Source organism: Anabrus simplex, chromosome 6 (assembly GCF_040414725.1).
Source record: "Anabrus simplex isolate iqAnaSimp1 chromosome 6, ASM4041472v1, whole genome shotgun sequence".
NCBI classification, from domain to species: Eukaryota; Metazoa; Arthropoda; class Insecta; order Orthoptera; family Tettigoniidae; genus Anabrus; species Anabrus simplex.
Window position 1 is genome coordinate 165,581,683 of NC_090270.1, and position 20,222 is coordinate 165,601,904.

The 20,222-nt window shown below is 37.5% G+C and overlaps 1 protein-coding gene across 1 annotated transcript in view; it reads right to left on the reverse strand.

Moving 5' to 3' along the window:
* Positions 1-20,222, reverse strand: part of LOC136875915 (fibrous sheath CABYR-binding protein) — a 381,453-nt gene that overhangs the window by 344,505 nt on the left and 16,726 nt on the right. The window contains exon 4 of the mRNA XM_068228254.1: positions 19,278-19,312. Coding sequence (XP_068084355.1) covers positions 19,278-19,312 — 35 coding nt within the window. The remainder of the gene's footprint in view (positions 1-19,277; positions 19,313-20,222) is intronic.

Sequence of the window (20,222 nt, forward strand, 5' to 3'; positions counted from 1 at the left end):
TTAGGAAGAGGGCTTAAGGTGGGGCTGAAGGGTGCGGGAGAAAGTGTAATTGTCTTGGAAAAGTACCTTTGATTAAATTTAGGATTGAGTTTAGGTTGGCTGCATTATTGTTTCTGAGGAAAGTGATAAATAGATCGAAGAGTATGTTGGGTTTCTCTGAGATTTCATTGAGATTGTGACTGGCATTAAAGTATTGGTCTAGGTGTATGTAGTAATTTTCCATTATGTTCAGTAAAGGGGCCTTGTTTGCTAATACGAGGATGTCCATGTCTTGTTCAATATTGGTGAAATTATGGTTATAATCTTGCATGTGTTGGCCGATGGCTGAAAACTTGCTGTATTTTATTGCGTTAGTGTGCTCGTGGTATCTGATAATGAAGTTTCTCCCGGTTTGCCCGATGTAGGTTTTTTTACAGGTGGTACATTTGATCCTATAAACTCCTGATTTTAAAAAACCGCTGGTCTTGTTGATGTGTGAAGTATTGTATAAAACATTCATGTTCTTATTGTTGGTTTTGAAGGCTATTTTAACGCCTTGTTTCTTAAAGATGTTGGTTAACTTGTAGATATCATTGTTGAATGTGAAGGTGGAAAATGTTAGAGGTTTGGTTATTTCTTTTTTGAGGGTAGTTTTTGGGCGATGTTTGTGTTTATTGATTATCCTTTCTATAAAATGATTGCTGAAGCCGTTGAATTTTGCGATTCCGCGGATTGTGTTGAGTTCGTTTTTTAGATCTTTATTGGACATAGGTATGCTGAAGGCTCGGTGAACTAGGCTGTTGTATGTGGCTCGTTTGTGGGACTGGGGGTGCACTGAATCTTGGCGAATGGTGGAGGCTGTTTGAGTGGGTTTTCTGAAAATTTTATAACTGAAAGAATCTGAGTTTCTAGTGATGGTTAAATCTAGAAAGTTGATTTTTTGATTTGATTCGGATTCTAGTGTGAATTTGATATGAGGATCAAAATTCAACGGCTTCAGCAATCATTTTATAGAAAGGATAATCAATAAACACAAACATCGCCCAAAAACTACCCTCAAAAAAGAAATAACCAAACCTCTAACATTTTCCACCTTCACGTTCAACAATGATATCTACAAGTTAACCAACATCTTTAAGAAACAAGGCGTTAAAATAGCCTTCAAAACCAACAATAAGAACATGAATGTTTTATACAATACTTCACACATCAACAAGACCAGCAGTTTTTTAAAATCAGGAGTTTATAGGATCAAATGTACCACCTGTAAAAAAACCTACATCGGGCAAACCGGGAGAAACTTCATTATCAGATACCACGAGCACACTAACGCAATAAAATACAGCAAGTTTTCAGCCATCGGCCAACACATGCAAGATTATAACCATAATTTCACCAATATTGAACAAGACATGGACATCCTCGTATTAGCAAACAAGGCCCCTTTACTGAACATAATGGAAAATTACTACATACACCTAGACCAATACTTTAATGCCAGTCACAATCTCAATGAAATCTCAGAGAAACCCAACATACTCTTCGATCTATTTATCACTTTCCTCAGAAACAATAATGCAGCCAACCTAAACTCAATCCTAAATTTAATCAAAGGTACTTTTCCAAGACAATTACACTTTCTCCCGCACCCTTCAGCCCCACCTTAAGCCCTCTTCCTAAGCCATATTTCATTTCAATACAAGAACTTACTGATTTCCATGATTATAATTTTTACAACACCCCATTTATACTTTATTCTTTGTTAAAAACCTCTTATTATGTATATTCCTTGTATTATTAACTATTACCATAACATCTCATTTCACTTGTTATTCTTTAAAATAATATTGTCTTAGGATTTCGCCACAAATGATCTTTGCTCCAATACGGCTGATGATGACCCCTAGATGGGTCGAAACTAGTACCGTATAATTTTGTAATCTTGTGAATATATTGTATTGAAAAGGTGGAAACATTTAAGTTATTATTATTATTACTTATATATTGTTCAATACGGACCAAAAACATGAAATTCATAACCATCAATATTCTTACAATGACTATTAAAATTTTTGGTGTACACCATAAAACCTTAGATTAAAATTGGTAGCATATTTTATGCGACATATTATGACTTTATACAATTATTTGACTAAAGTTAAAGCTTTTGTCAGTTTTTATAAATATTACAAAATGTTAATAGAGCATCCAGATAACAATTTTCAATCTTTAAAAACTTTTATAACTACTAGGCATTAAAGATAATAGTGCATTTGTTTGGTCGATAATACTAAATTGACATGCATTAAAATGAAATCGCCTACTGTCAGACTGGAAAACAGTGACCTATTTGTACTAGGTATGGGGATAAGTTACATTATAAGTCTGTAGTAATTCTGTAACTTGCGATTATATAGTTTGATTATTTAATAACAAGTCGAATAAAATGATAAAATCGGCTGATATTTTAAACTTTAAAACATTAATAGTCCATTGTAGAGGTCCCTTTTTTCAGTGAAGATATATAGTGAGCAAAACAGTTCCTCTTAGAATTGATTGCAGGTTCACTCTATTTTAGGTGGATTTTGGATTGAATAAATTTCTTATTTCGTAATTTAATGTCGTTGAGCAATGTTCGTAATGTAATATTCCGTCTTTTATGCTAATGTTCAAAAAATGTAGATCGACTTGATAGAAGTGGACTGGTGAACTAAAATTTCTTCGACCATTACATTCAAGGTCTTTGAGGTTCTAGAAATATCTCGATCCAAGACGGAACCTAAGCACTATGTTGTCGAGAATGAAGCTGATGAGCTGAGTTCCTCATTATAAATTGTCCGGCTAACTCATTCCTGGTTGCCAGCATTTCACTCCAGTATGCTAAATTGGGCTTTTCAGTTGGTAAAGAGCATACCTACCAACACGCATGGCTAGTGCATACCGTGGAGGCCACTGCATAGGCTACTTGGAACCACCAGCAGTGCTATGAGAGACTTAGTCTCATTTTCAAAATATTGATGCCTGCCTGGCTGGAAAATTTATAATGTCCAATAACGGACCAACTATATAGGTATTATAAAATTACTGATTCATGACAAATATTTCAGGTTCCCTATGGGAATCAACATGTATATCTCTTGATGGACAAGCAGGCATCAAGTTTTGAAAATGACACCAAGTCTCTCATAGTGCATAGTGCATTGGTACTGCCGGTGGCTCCAAGTAGCCTACGCAGTGGCCTCCATGGTATGCACTAGACATGCGTCTTGGTAGGTGTGCTATTTACCAACTGATGAGCCCCATTTAGCATAATGGAGCAAAACACTGACAACCAGAAAAGTTTTTTTTATTTCTAGTTGCTTCACGTCGCACCGACACAGATAGATCTTTGGCGACGATAGGACAGCAAAGGCCTAGGAATGAGAAGGAAGCGGTCATGGTCTTAAATAAGGTACAGCCCCAGCATTTGCCTGCAACCAGGAATGAGTTAGCTGGAAAATTTATAATGTCCAGTAATGGACCAACTATATTGGTGTTATAAATTCACACATTCGCGACAAGTATTTCAGGTTCCCTATGGGAATCAACGCCTATATTATCTGATAGCCAGACAGGCATCAATTTTTGAAAATGAGACAAAGTCACAGTGCAATGGCACTGCCAGTGGCTCCCAGTGGCTGGATAAGCTGGAACTAATACAAAACAAATGCATTCGAGCAGCGGCTAAACTCCCGTATGACACACCAATTCGCCACCTACGCGCAATTGCGAAAGTCACCTCCATAAGGCAACACATACGTAAGCAAACACTCCGAATGTACAAGAAGTCATGGGGTAGTAAGGTCAACCCACTAGTCAGTGGAATAGGACGCTATGACGTCGACCTATACACCAAATACCCCACACCGAAACACATTCTGTTCAGGCACAGGGCCAGGAGGCCGGGGGCCCAAAACCGCCCTCGCTCCTAAACTGACACCAACTCAATACACCGCAACACTTAACAATATGCACACACACAACAACACCTGTATATATGTACATGCTTGTCTACTACCTACATCCTTGTCCTAGATCATGTTATTAATATGTTACAGATTTAGTCAAGCGAGGGAGGATTGAGAGAAGAAATACAACACGACGAAGGCAACACAGCCATGAAAGAGACGATCCAATCCAACCTCGCCCCCACCAGCGACAAAGGAGTGGACCAAAAAACCCACCCCTGCTAATACCACTAACTATTAATCTATTAATTGTAATTGTACTTGTTCTACATGACACGAGAGCGGAAAAGCGGCCCGCACTCTACAGAAGAAAAGTAATAATGTATATATAATAGGATGTGTGTATATTTGTGTATATATTTACAGAGACAAGTGTGTGACACCAACACCGCAAAGAAGGGACGTCATCAGGCGGGAAAGAAGATGCCCCTTACAACAAGTAAGGCTTGGCACTACTCCCCTTCTCCTTAAAAAGGAGACTTGGCACCAGGGACTGCTGGCTGCTGGACCAAGGGACTAACCTGTGGCCCAAAGCCCAGACGCCAGCAGACCCGAGCCGCACCAGGCAGTGACAAGTAGGACTGATCCCCCATAATAATTGACAAAAGCTAGGTAAATGGTTATGATTGCATGACACATATTCCTAACTAACACAACCTCTGGTCTTTATCCAGCCCACATCCTTGCATGTGCTATCAAAAGATGTCAGGTTTTACATGTAGGCTCTTTCTTCTTTCTGCCTATGTGGTTTTTCCCTGACCCTTCAATACCATACACCAATACCATATACCTAACACAATCTCGCATGGTAACGTGTCTGACATGGAAACAGGCAGATACTCCTTGTATCACATCCCACTCTACCCAGCTATCTCTTTGCTACTTAGAAATTAATAGCATGTCGGAGGCCATGTAGATTGAGTCGATGGTCACGGCGGGGGAGCAGGCTACGGGGGCCCCCCGTAAAAAAAAAAAAAAAAAAAATCCACGGTATGCACTAGCCAAGCGTCTGATGAGCCCAATTTAGCATACTGGGGCGAAATGCTGACAACCAGGAATGAGTGAGCTGGAAAATGTATAATGTCCAATAACGGACCAACTATATTGGTATTATAAATTTACTCATTCGCGACAAATATTTCCTGTTTCCTATGGGAATCAATGTCTATATCATAAGAGATATGTTCCGAGATGGCGTGGAATGACATCAAGAGACGAATAAGTTTGAGTGTGTCTTTAAAAGTTGGAAAGATACAAAATGAAGATAAAGTTGGAATTTGAAATGAAAAATTGGTGCAAATATTCATTTATTGGAAGAGGAGTCAGGGAATAGAATAACTTACCAATAAATTTCCAATTTCTTTGCAATCATTTAAGAAAATACTAGGAAAACAATAGATGGGGAATCTGCCATCTGGGCAACTTGCCCTAAATGCAGAACAGTAGTGACTGATTGAAATAGTTTTCCACTGAGAATCTAGTGGTATTTAGCACAGAAAAACCTTGTGTAGAATATAATGCAGTGTTTTAAAATATTGTAAGGACCATTTGCAATAAAACAGCTAGGAAATATTTTATCACTGTATCATGAGAGAAGTAAAAAATATATATATCTACTTTAGATCTACAGTAGATCTTAACCATACAGTACTAGAGGCTGTTCAAAAAGTCACACCATCTTGTGCCACCTTTTTGCTGCTAATATTGTGAACAACTAACCAAACCCTCCATGCTGAATTATTTTTCAAAATAAAATGCCTCAAAATACATGAAAAATATGAAAATTGTGCAAGAAATTTCACATGAACTGGCAAATAATTCCAGAACAGCTTTCAGTTTTATTTTTTTAACAAATATTACCAAAAAAATCAGGGTTGTCCATGTGAGCCAAAAATACACTTTCCTATAAAAAGTTCTATATTTCTCTTTCACAAGTGCTAAATGCTCACCAAACTGGACAACGTTCTTTCAACAGTTACTAATGTGAGAAATTTTAGCTTTTTTTCAAATCAGGGTTGTCCATAATAGTCAAAGTACTCACTGGTCATCGCTTTGAATAGATCGGTTATGACTTATTATTTCCTAATAAAAAGCAATCAAAGAACATTTCACTATTACAGTAATGTAACAAAAATTAAATTTAAGACAGGTTTGGCCAAAATAAGAAATGTAGTGAAAACACCAAGTTCTAAAATATCAACTCACCTAATTTACACCAAATTGTTTCGTAATTTACAACAGACATTCCAATGTGCCCATCTTTAAAACTTCACTATGTGTGGTATATTTTGAAGCAGGGCTGAACACAGAGGGCCATGTCACATATGATGCACATGTACTAGGTTTCTCGCCTCTTCTTTTTGCCAGTTGTGTCGGAGCAGACATGGCAGCATCTTGCAGGAAATTTCTTCTTTGGAGTAGGTTGTACAGGGGATGGGATATGTCTCTCCGTCAGTCTGAGTGGTTGGTCACCAGATGTAGGACGTCCTCTTTTACTGGTTTGTCTAGATACTTGGTATTTCTGGATGAGTTCCCTTATAAGCTGTAGCTGGAAATCTGCTAGAGATATGTTCTGTCCAGTTTTGACATTGAAGATTGCATGAGAACTTAGAACAGTTATGTCCAGCTGGTGGAAAAAGATCTTTCGGTACCATTTCATTGACTCTATAGAACTGATCATCATGTCTGACCGGTCAACAGGACCCATAAACTTACTATATAGTCAACAACACAATGGGGTTTCTCTAGAGGCAGTTTTGTCCGTCTGTCCATCTTCCCTGTAGGTATCATGTTGTCTGTATGTCACGTGGTCAGCATACAAACTTCCCTACGATCGAACCACCTGATCGCTATCATGTTATCTGTCACTTTTGGTTCAGTTTGACCTTTCTTCAATTTTGTAGTAAGTTTTGGCATACCCCTCCTGTTTTTCCTGGCAGTACCACATGTGTTGGTTTTGTTTTTGTGTAGGTGATCGTACAGTTGTGGACTTGAATACCAGTTATCTATCCACAATATATGTCCTTTCCGCAAATACCTTTCAATTAGTGTCAAGACAACTGCACCTGATACCCCAAATTCACGTTCAGGAATTATTTCTGTAGTTGACACTGTGTAAATAATAAAATCCAGCACATATCCAGTCTCACAATCGCAGATAACAAATGTCTTTATTCCATATCTGTGTCTCTTAGATGGAATAAACTGTATGAAGGAAAGCCTGCCTTTGAAAAGTGTCAAACTTTCATCAATGCAAATGTTTTCAAACGGGGTGAACGTTTCTCTGAACTTGTTTCTGAGATGGTCAATTACAGGGTTTATTTTATACAGCCGGTCACCTTCAGGCTGACTGTTGTTGTCATTGAAATGTAACAACCGCAACAATAATAATAGATACCTGTCTCTAGACATGAAATCCAAGAACTGTGGGGTTATTATTAGAGGATCAATTGACCAGTATTCAAGAATTGTAAGTTTCATCATTCTTGCCATAAGCATTGTCACGGCAAAAAAGACCTACATTCTTCAGGTGTGGTTTCCCTCCATTTCTGTAGCCTTGAAGTTGGAGACGGTGGCATTGTTTGCATAACAAATACAAAGTACTTGTTTGTTTCAACTGCTATATGTTCCATAATTTCTCGTGAAAAGAAGCACTGAAATACATCTAAAACCGCCAGTTCATCATGAATCACCAACGGCCATAGCCATGTTGAAACACCAGATCCCGTGAGATCTCTGAAGTTAAGCAACATTGGGTGTGGTCAAGATTTGGATGGGTTGCCAGCGCTGTTGGTGGGGGGTAAGGGAATGGAGGAGCGGAAAGGAACTGCCCACCCTACCGTACGTAAACTCCAGCTCAGGCACACCTCTGTGGAGGTTCGGACCTACCCTCGGGCAGAATACACCCTTACCTTACCATCATGAATCACACCGAATGATATACCCGATGAACTGTCATCAAAACTGTGTATTACAGGACTAAACATATTACCCATGCAACACTGAAATAAATCAGGTTCGGAAAGAATTCTTTTACTGGCTTGTGGAGCTGGTACTTGAGGCTCAGCACTATCACTATTATCACTGTCACTAGGACTGTAATCACTACCCAAATCACTGATATCTGAGTACTCATATTCCGATTCAAGGGTATTCACAGCTTCTATAAGTTCGAACTCGGAAAGAACGCGGTGTCCGCTACTTGAAGCCATTTTTACAAACCCTGGATACAGGTGCTTTGCGGGACTGCCAACCTAGGTTGCGCGCTGAGCTCAGTGCATTATTTCAGATATTTTACCACAGATAGTGTTAAAATGCAGTCTCCTTTATGACTGATGGCCCATTATGCTGTTAAAAGATGTAGTTTGTTGCCTTTGAAGTTTGAAAAACAAAGGAAACTCCAAAGGATTTCCTTTTCAGAACTTTAGCTAAAGTTACCGACGAGATATCTCGGGCGCAGCACGGATGTGATGCATTACCACGCCCGAGATATCTCGGGCATAGGAGTGTAAGGGTTAACAATATCACTGAGGCAGAAATCCTAACTGGCAAAGAAAAGTAAAATCATTTTTCATACCAAGAAGTAATCTATAATAATTCCAATTTATAAAGGAAAGGGTGATAAAAGGAAACCAGAGACCTACAGACCAATCAGCCTGACCAGTATAGTTTGTAAAATACTGGAGAGTTTAATATCAAAGTACATCAGAGGGATATGTGATGATAAAAATTGGTTCATGTGGAGCCAGTATGGATTTAGAAAGAAATTTTCTTGTGAGGCACAACTGGTGGGATTTCACCAGGACATATCAGATCAGTTGGATTCAGGAGGCCAGTTAGATTGCATAGCCATAGATCTTTCCAAAGCCTTTGATAGAGTGGAACATGGAATATTATTAAAGAAATTGGAGAGAATTGGATTGGACGTAAGGGTTACACGTTGGATAAAAACATTTCTAAATTCAAGGGTTCAGAAAGTCAAAGTAGGAAGAGAAAGTTTGGAAGGGAATTGCACAGGGTAGTATAATCGGTCCGTTACTTTTCTTAATATACGCAAATGATTTAGGGAACAATATAATATCAAAAATAAGATTGTATGCAGATGACATAATTGTTTATAGGGAAATAAACAACATTGAGGATTGTTCAGAATTACAAAGGGACCTTGAAAGTATCCAACAATGGGTTGAAGAAAATAATATGAAGGTTAATGGAGGCAAATCAACTGTTACAACTTTTACAAACAGGAGCTTTAAAACTGAATTTGAATATACTTTGGATGAGGTAGTTATCCCAAAAGATGGCAAGTGCAAATACTTAGGTGTGAGATTTGAAAGTAATTTGCACTGGAAGGGTCATATTGATGACATTGTTGGGAAAGCATACAGATAATGAGGCTACTTAAAGGATGCAACAAAGAATTAAAAGAAAAAAGTTACTTGAGTATGGTTCGTCCATTATTGGAATATGCAAACAGTGTTTGGGATCCTCACCAAGAATACCTAATAAAAGAAATAGATAGTGTGCAGAGGAAAGCAGCAAGTTTTGCAACAGGGGATTTCAGGAGAAAGAGTAGTGTATCAGAAATGTTAAAGGAACTTGGGTGGGAAACTTTAAGTAAGAGAAGGGAGAAAACTAGACTTATAGGATTATATAGAGCCTATACAGGAGAAGAAGCATGGGGAGATATCCGTGAGAGGCTTCAGTTGGAAAATAATTATATCGGCAGGACTGACCACAAATATAAAATTACAAGGAATTTTAACAGAAGCGATTGGGGTAAATTTTCATTCATTGGGAAGGGTGTGAAGGAGCGGAACAGTTTACCAGGGGTAGTGTTTGATCCTTTTCCAAATCTGTACAGATATTCAAGAAGAGAATAAACAGCAACAGAGAAAATAAATGAAGTGTTAGAGGGCATTCGACCAGTGCAGGTTATTGTAAATTAAAAAAATGTGTGTGAATAAATTAATTCCATCCCCTGGTCTAAGGAGTTTGGACAGCCAAAGTAGGGGACTGCCTGTAGGGGTGAAGTACAGTGGGGACTTCGAGGGCCCTGGGACCGCTACGGTAGCTGTGAAGGCCCTTCAGGAACTCTGAAAAGTGGTGGCAAAAGGGGCTCTGGTTAAGACACAGCAGGTCGTTATGCTACTTAGGATCCAGAACGGGTAAAAAAAAAAAAAAAAAAAAGTAAATAAATAAATGCAATGTAAATATTAATCCTATACCAGTTGTATAGTATCATTTGAAGTAATTCCACATACTGTATATCAGTTGACTATATTTGTAAGTAGTACAGGAGATATTATAAGTAGAATTTTGTAAATAATATAAATTTATTAAGGATGAGCTGTGTGTTTAATAGAAAACATTGTTAGCGTAAATTGTATAATATTGTATTAAAGGAAAATTTTCTTCTCTTCTTTATTTAATATTTAGTGCTTGACAATAATGTATTTTAGTGTATATCATTTGCCACCGAGGTAGACACCTCATTTGCAAATAAAGAGATTTTGATTTGATTTTATTTGATTTTGTAAACAGTTTACATGGCCTGCCTGCTTCCTCCAGGAAGTCAGTGCTTGTTCTACATCACACATTAGAGATTCACTTCTTTGCCCGAGGTCCTAAGTCAACCTAAAGACATCATATTGTGACAAGAAGGTCATAACCTTAATTTTGTTATTATATTTGAATTTTATAATTATTCCTACAACACTGTCTTTGTCTGGTATACATATGTTTTAGTTATCACATAAAATGTTCAATTTTTATTTGGCTGAAGATGGCCAGTAAGTGGCTGAAACTAGTCCCAAGACTTATGTAATATCATTTACTTGATATATGTATTGTTGTGTAAGATATTTATTTACCCCAAAAAAGAATGAAACTAAAAGAAGAAACAGAAAAAGAGTGGTCTTTTAAAGCATGTCTTCTGTATTACATAGAGAAAATCGCGCGGATGTACAAAGAAAAGCCCAGTACAGCCTAAGCCACTGACGAGTGCAGACGTGTTGAGTGGAGGGTCCCTGGAGTGGGAGAAGGGAGAGCAGGTGCTGAGTGCAGGAAGGAACTGAGGAGTTTACTGACAATGATTGGTGTGAAGCAATACAGGGCGATCATAGGAGGATGGCAGGGAAGAAAGAAGTGAAACCAGGAGGGTGTAAAATGGAAATGGAAATTAAAGGAGAATTAATGCTATCAGCGGCAGTGATTATGATAATGCTATGGATTAGGGGGGTTGAGCTGAACCCGGGTCCGACCTCCAGTGGAAATATGAGCTGGGTAGACATGGAAACAATTAGAAGAGTTGTAAAAGAGGTGGTTGTAGAAGTCTGCCCCTTTGAGCAACTCAAAACTATGATTCAAGAACAAACGAGGGAGTTTAAAAAAATGAAGGGATGGTTCTGAGAAACGGCAGATGACACAACATCGCAAGTGAGGAAAAGTGCCAAAGAAGTTGCAGCATTAAGGGAGAAAATAGGACAATTAGAAGAGGAGACGCTGAAACTGAAAGTAGAAGTGGAAGCCAACACTTTAAACCGCAGGAAGAAATGCCTATTTATATATGGTGTGCCTGAGGAGAAGAGAGAGGACAAAGTACTTACAATTTATAAAGTAGTGGACCTAATTCAGGGGAAAATGAAAATTAATTTTAGTGAAGTGGACATGGACGATGTGCAGAGGGTGGGAAGAATTAGAGGCAACAGGCCTATCAAAGTACAACTGTTTTCTACGTTGATGGCCGATATTGTGGTTGGCAATGCGAGTAACATGCAGACGGAAAAAGTATGGATCAAGAGGGACGTGGGAATAGAAGCGATCAGGAACGAAAAAATTCTTAGAAAACATATGATACGAGCTAGACATCAAGGGCTGAGAGCAATTATCAGAGGACAAGAACTAGTGGTGTCAAGCAGCAGCTGGAGTAGAATCTGGTCTGTGAATAGATTGATGGACCTAGAAATGAAAATAAAACAAGATGAAGAAGCAGAGAATGTAGCGAATAGTGGGGAAGATAGTCAAGTGAAAGATAGTGATATGGGAGAAGAGGGGGAAGGTAGTAATGTTAATACCAAAAGTAACAATGTGTTGTGCAAAGAGAGACAGGGAGAGGTGCCAAGTGAAAATGTGATCATAAACACTGATAAGGAAGGAGCAGTGGATGATGGGGTGAGAACAGATAGGCCCAGAGATACAGTCACAGTCAAAGCTAGAGTCAAAGGAAGTCAGCAGAGTGGAAACAGTGAAATGGCGGCTCAGAGGGGAATGGAATGTTCAGAGGCAACCTAGAAGAGAGTAGAGCAGTGCTGGAATGAAGGGTGGAGGAGAAGTTTAAGGAGTAGAAGCTTAAGAGACATGTGGGGAATAGGAGGAAATGATGAAGGTATTGCTAAAAGAAATAAAAACATTAATAAAGTTGGCAAGAAGTAAGAAAATTGTTACAGAAAGCAGGGTGGGAGTAAGTTGAAACTGATATGTAGTAAGGTAATTTGGAATTGATCTGGAGTGTGAAGTATAAGTGAAATTTTTTTTTTTTGCCAATTGCTTTACGTCGCACCGACACAGATAGGTCTTATAGCGACGATGGGACAGGAAAGGGCTAGGAGTGGGAAGGAAGTGGCCGTGGCCTTAATTAAGGTACAGCCCCAGCATTTGCCTGGTGTGAAAATGGGAAACCATGGAAAACCATCTTCAGGGCTGCCGACAGTGGGGTTCGAACCTACTGTCTCCCGAATACTGGATACTGGCTGCACTTAAGTGACTGCAGCTATCAAGCTTGGTAGTATAAGTGAAATATTGTGGAGCTGAATGGAGTTTTTGGTAGGTAATGAAGTGTGTTTATTTATTGCTGGGAGTTGGATGGAGTTTTCGGTAGATAATGAAGTGTGTTCATTTATTGTGGAAGTGTGGAAATGGAGAAGTGGTGATATATGTAATGGCAGAATTTAAGTGTTGAGAGGGTTGAGAATTGAAAAGTGGTGTTTGTTTGAGTGCTAAATGTATGTGGTGAAATGATATGTGGAGGGATATATGTTATCTGTAATGCCTTGAGGTGTGTTATGAGGTGGAGTTGGAGGTAGGTGTCTGTAAGTAGCGGTATGAGATTGGCAAGTTGACGTATGGTGGTATACGAAGAGTGATTGTGTTTATTAAATAGGCATGGTTGGCAAATTTTGGTTTGGTGGAAGTGATGGCAAATTTAATGTGGAGTATAAGTATATCTGATGAGTGATGCACGAAGTATAAAAGTTGGAGTTGGTGGCATGAGATTGGAAAGTTTGATGGCGAATTTAGGTTATTTGTGTGTTTGTTAAGCAATTTAATGGTTTGGTTGGCAAAGAATGACGACATTGTTTTGACGAGGAGGTAGTTAAAGTGTTGGAACATGGGGGCTGGATCAGCAGAGTAACTAGGTCAGGAGTTATGACAACAGCTCTGATGGAATGTGCCGCATCAGTGAGGCCAGTCAGGTGGAAGGTGTAGTTCTTTTTATATCTTGCATATGTGGTATTCGAATTTGATTGTTAATAATGTGTTTGCCTTTTGCCAGGGCTAATGGCTCTCCGGAAGTGAGTTGACCATGGGCCATTTGTTTATATATCTTTTAACTATACCTTATTTAAATAGCATATTCTGGAAAGACAACAGAAATATTCAAGGGAGACATTGGACGTGGTATGAAGGGACCGAGGATGGCTGCTGTGGTGACCCTCACTTTGGGGGTCACGTTTCCAGAGTATCTGACGGACTTCATGGCATGTCCAAGGAGTACGTTTGATTATTATTATTATTATTATTATTATTATTATTATTATTATTATTATTATTATTATTATTATTATTATTTTGTTTTGTCAATTTCTGTTTATTTGAGTATAGGCTGTAACTGTTATTTTTCTCATTTAACAGATCAAATGGGTATTTGTTACTGTAGATCTGGAGAAAAATAATAAAGCATAATAAATACAAAGAAAACCCACCGAAGTGGGTTATCTTCAGCTAGTATCATTAATAAAATCATAGGCAAAGTTCAAAGAGAGAATAGCATAAAATTAACACCTGAAAAACATAAGAAGTCTAAATATGCCTCGTTCACATGTACAAACCTGGGGATTTTCGAAATTATAAATTTATTCAAAAAACACTATTACCAAGTTTCATTTTCAACCAGTAATAATAACAGTAATTAATTCTATAACCACAATAACATGAATTATAATAAAGAAGATTATTCAGGTTCAAGAATATATAAGCTTAAATGCGATCCAACACAATGCTATGTACATTGGTCAAACGGGAAGAAATTCTTCTACAAGATATCAGGAACATGTCAACGCTGACAAATACAGAAAATACTTGGCTATAAGCGTACACATGGGAGAAACTGACCACCAATACACTAATATAAACCAAGACTTAATCATATTTAAAAGAATAAATAAAGGGAATCTGATGAACATATACGAGTATATCTACCGGTATATAAGACTGGACCAGGTTTCCAATAAGAATAACAATCTGAATGATATTTATGACAAAAAAAAATCCACATCTTTTATCTTAACATAATGGAAAATCAACAGTTTAAATTTACCTCCTTACAAACAAACACCCTCCCGCCCAATTTGCTCACAAACGGAACATTTCCCCCTTCGCCTGCCAACAATGCTTCCCCATCCCTTTCAAGTCAGCTCCCTCTGGATGCAAGAAATCGTACGCAACAGTACTGTAAAGAAGCTAACACTTAGCCTGAGAGACAGTCAGCCATAGGGAGGAGTACAAAAAGGAAAGTTTCCATATTTTCTCAACAAGAAAACGTGATTCACTTCAGCACTTTAAATCAAAAAGATATTCTTTCTCTTTTCAAACCTTATTACTGACCAGATTTCTTTTTGAAAGCTTCTGGCACTCAGACAATTTGACAAAGCCAACAGTAAGAAAGGTTCCTTTTCTCTTTCACCTCCTGGGCTACAGCTCAACAACAAACACACAATCCGTACACTCAATCTCAAATCAAACTACAATCAGCTGCCAACTGTTTTTAACTATGATTTTACAACGAATGATTGTACTCTAGTTGATCTTTTAAGAGTGCATTTTAAAATGTTCTTAAGAAATTTTGTAGAACGTAATCAAAACAAACTATCACACAGACATTTTGTAAAGAATCCTCAGAAGACAAGTTGATGTACTCAATAGTATTCAATGTATTCAGTAGTGATATTCAATATTTATATTACTTTCAGGTTATTATTTTCAGTAAGATGCTACAGCTGAAGAGGTCTTCCAGTAAGACAAAACATGTACCGTATTACACTTAGACATTAAAATCACATGTATTATCACTTGTGAATTGATGTGTATTGATTAGGTGGACACTTTAAATAAAATAAAATTCTTAATCAAATTACATCAATATGGACCATTACAATGAAATCCATCAATTGAATCGGTTGGAGGTGGAAAGCATTAAGTCAAAATTGCACAGTTTTTATTATTCAATATTCTGAGGTATTGAACCAAGGGCCTTCGATCAGCATAAGAAAGAATTAAGTCAGCCTTCTGTTTATAGCAGAAACCACTATTATGTGCAGCGCAATCATAGGAGGAAAGCATTAAGTCACTGACTTGTTTCCTTTCCAATATAAATGGTCCGTTATTGGACATTACAAATTTTCCAGCCAACTCACTCCTGTCTGCCAGCGCCTCACCCCCGTGTGCCAGGCTGGGCCCATCAGCCAGCACCCAGCACACCCACCAAGATGCCGGCCAGTGCATCTATATCATTGTTTCCTTTCTGCGCCGCAGTTAATGTTGGCTGCCCTGCAGGATTCCCGTGCTCTATTATTTTATGACATTTCCTGGTTGCTCACTACAGGAAGTGTGTATTACCTGTGCATTATGTCCCCTAAAAGAAATAGACAAGACAGTCTTCATAAGAAAAACTCATAAAATGCTATCCAAGAAAGGTTTACCTTACATAAACTACAGTGGGAGGAAAACAGGCGAAAATTGCAGGTTAGTAAACACAGTGTATGTGCCCATAAGTAACAGTAAGTGCTGGAGTAGTTGTGCCCTTATTATGACTGTTAGAAGAAGGCCTGTGTTCTATTTTTGGTTAGGTAACTTCAAATTTGTGGCCAAAGAATCAGGTTTAGATAGGTTTCCTGCAGATACTTTTTTGGTTGTGATATAAATCCAGCTGTTTTGTTCTCTTTCATTTTCACCAATACCATCGTCTACAGCGAGATGGCCAGGAATAAAATAGCTGGCCCTGTATGGGACTGTAATGTAGAACTGCTCTTTTTATTTTTAAGATAACGATCATGCAAGTAATCTCATTCAGATTATTTTTTATGTTTGTAGGTGCCACAAGCGTAGTTTTGAAAGGACTGATGACAATGATAAAGTAAACATTCTGGTCAAGTTCCACGATCTGCCAAGCAAAAATTCCCTAAACTTGGATTTACTTGACCTTATTGAAGCAAGTGACGCCAAACAATGCAGACTCAGAAAAGGAAACGCCGAAGAGGAACAGAAGAAGCGTTCTTCAAGTTTTCAATATTTTGTCATCATTGGTGCAAGAAGGCATCGGTGTGTCAAAAGCTTTCCGATATTTACATGCTATCTGTATGAAACGGTTAATTAACATAACTCGAGCTCTGCTTCATGGAGAAGTGCCGATAGATAAGCGTGGAAAGAATCTTGAAGTTAACAAAACTTCTGAACACATTAATAAAGCTATACATGATCATATAACATAATTTCCTTTGAAATCTTCCCACTATGCTGGGAAGGAAGTTCAAAATTTGAATGCTTGCCTCTGTGTGAAATCCATGTATGAACTTTTCTGTGGTGCATACCCTGACACAACTATTAAATATGGTTATTATAGGAAATACTTCCGAGAAAACTTTGATTATAAATTTGGAAGACTACGGATAGATGTTTGTTCACTGTGCAAAGAACTCTATTCAAAATTAAAGGGTCCTCACATCTCCAAACTTTAAACCTTGCTGCAAAGGCTGAACCGGAAATCAATCTCCGCATGAGTCATAAATTTGATAAGTCTTTACAAGAAGTGAAATCCTTATGCCAACATAGTAAGGACACAGGCACCTAACTTTTGATTTTATGCAAAATCTGCCTTTGCCTAGGATTCCAGTACCAGAAATATTTTACCTGTGTCAGTTGTAGGTTAATGTACTTATCATACATGATCTGAAAACTGGACACACTGTAGTCTATCTTCATCATGAGTGCAATGGGAAAAAAGTGGCTATTGAAGTGTGCTCCTTTTTGAACCACTACATAATGCATTACATATATTTCTCAAAGTGAAACATCTTCACTTATTTTCAGATGGATGTCCTGGCCAAAATAAAAACCACACCATAGTCAGAATGTGTATGGGTTTCAACAGGCACAGGCAGATTTCAATCAATCACTCATGGGTTTCCTAAACGTGGACGTTCATATTTACCTTGTGACAAAAATTTTGGTGTATTCAAGAAGAAACTAAAAACTGTTGATAGACTGTATACATCTAAAGACTATGTAGAGATAATACCGAATACAATACTGTATTACATAAAATAAATTTCATCTTAAAGTCCGTATTGTCGTACGTATACTTTTGCCAATGCACCTGATTGCTGCATATCAACGGCACACTCAAGAAGAACTTTAACAACAAGCTTTACTATATCATTCTCATGTGTGTGAATTTAAGTTTTACTCATCAACAGGATTTTAATGTTTGTACTTGGAACAATCTGAAACATCCTCGCTATTTTGATTGACGTTGTTCGACAACTGATTTATTTTATTGTGTTTGTTCTGTCCTCGTCCTTTTTAAAGCTTTTTCTTGAATATCTTATGGCTGATGATGTCTACAAGTTAGACGAAACATGTCCCGTATTATTTAATAATGTTGTTTAAATAAATAAACAAACTTATGGTATTGTAAAGGTGGAATACTGAAACTTAACCTTAAAGTATACAATACTGTAGTCGGAAAAAGTTGAAGTTCACATCATGGAATATGATAAGGTGGTAAATTTGGATGCATGGTGGCCATTGCTGTTCAAGAAGATTGTCATATCCAAGGAAGGTATGAAACTACCTCAGAACCAGAAACAACCATTTGCGCCTATGAAATTCAAGCAATTCAATTACGACAGCAACCAGACTGGAGTGATTCAAGCAACAGTCTATATAGTCACGCATACATTTTATCTGGGAGAACCCAAATTTGTAATCGGCCTTGCAATGCCTTATGACAGGGCATGTAAGGACAAGGTACCCATAAACTACAGGACATTGGAAAAATAATACAGTATGTTCAACATGAGGGACTCGATTTCTACCAGGATCAACTATGGCAAATGAAGGGGAATCCTTGTGATGTTTCATATCATGTGTGGTACTGTAGCTTGTATTTGTAATGGACTTATTTTTAAAAATACATTTTAATAAAACTATCATGAGAAACATTCCTTATAGATGAATATTAAACTGACCACGGAGCTGAAAAGCATTAATTCAAATTCTTTTCATTGATTCTGGAAATAGTTTGTTACTTTAAAATTGTCCTTCCACTAAAGCAAATATAGCTATTTATAATATCAACATTGCAAGTTTCTTACATTCTCCCTGAGTAATTACATTTTTCCTCTCTCCTGAAAAGTAGTGAAAACTGACTTAATGCTTTTCAGCTCCGAACGATTCAATTGTAATAAGTGGGGTGTTCCGAGCTGTCAGTGAAGAGATGGCATGGAGTGACATTAGTAGACTAATAACCTTGAGTGGAGCTTTTTAAGGTAGGAAAAACAAAGTTGGAATTCAAGAAGACAAATTAGGCAAATATTTCTTTATAGGAAGAGGGATTAGGGATTGGAATAATTTACCAAGGGAAAAATTTGATAAATTTCCAAGTTCTTTGAAATCATTTATGGCAGGACTAGGTAAACAATTTATAGGGAATCTGCCATCAGTGCGATAGCCCCAAATGCAGTTCAATGATGATTTGTTGATTGACAGAGCTTATAGCAATATGTAAATGCATTCTGAGAAATTTCCTTCTACCACAACATGCAATATTCACATAGAGTCTATTCAACACTATATAAACTACGACCATCATTAACATGACATTTCTCCACTTCCATTTTATGATAAGGAAAATGTCATGAACTTCTAAAAGCGAAGTATTTTTTTGGTATATCTGCTACATTTGGACTTTGTCTCAGAAGGTACTGTAGAAAGTGCCCTCACCTCTATACTTACCATATACAACAGGCTGTTGTTCTGGTGGACTAAATCTAAAAGAGAGAAAATAGCAATTAATATTTCTGTTAGCCCAACATTTTGCATGAAATGCAAGTCTTAATAATTATCGAAACCGACTTTCAACCTATTAGGTCATGTTACGTACATTCAGTATATGTTAAAGAGATGTTAAGTACAGAACAAAAATGGCCAACCAGACACCAGTGGGATCCGAACCCACAACCTCTCTATTTCACGTTGGTTGCTCTACTAATTGAGCTATGGTGGCCCAGGCCATCTTTGTTCTGTTGGAAAGGATCTGAGCTTACTACTACTAACAAGCTATAAAGTCCATCAAAAATTGTCCCCACTGACAGTAAGTCCTACCAAAAATGTGCATATATTTACACAGTCCATCATTTTAAGGTCCCCAATAAATAAAAGGTTCTAATAGTAAGTCATCCACATACAAAGAGGCCCAAAATATGAAAAAAGGTCTAACATGCAAACACGTCCAACAAAAAAGGTTTGAGAAATATTGTATCGTTACTATGACAAAGAAATATATAAATTATTAGGGAAATGGATGCATAACATCAAGTTATCTTCAGCAAGAAAAACAAGACTTTCTTGTTACAACCTAATAATCTTTACATCATCATACTCAGAACCGACAATTACCTAAGTGACAAAGATGAAAATGACATTTCACATTATCCAACAGCCATTGTTATCATCATCATCATCATCATCATCATCATCATCATCATCAATGATTCTCCACTCCAGCAGGCTGAGTGTAGGAATTAACAAGTCTCCTGAGGCTTGTTCCATTATAGTAGAAAGCAACCTAAGAGCCATCTCACTTATATTGTATGAAATTGAGCGGTGACCCACATGAAGATGAATAAAAGCTTTGTATCAACATAAAAAAAACATTTAAACTTTATTAAGTAACATGAT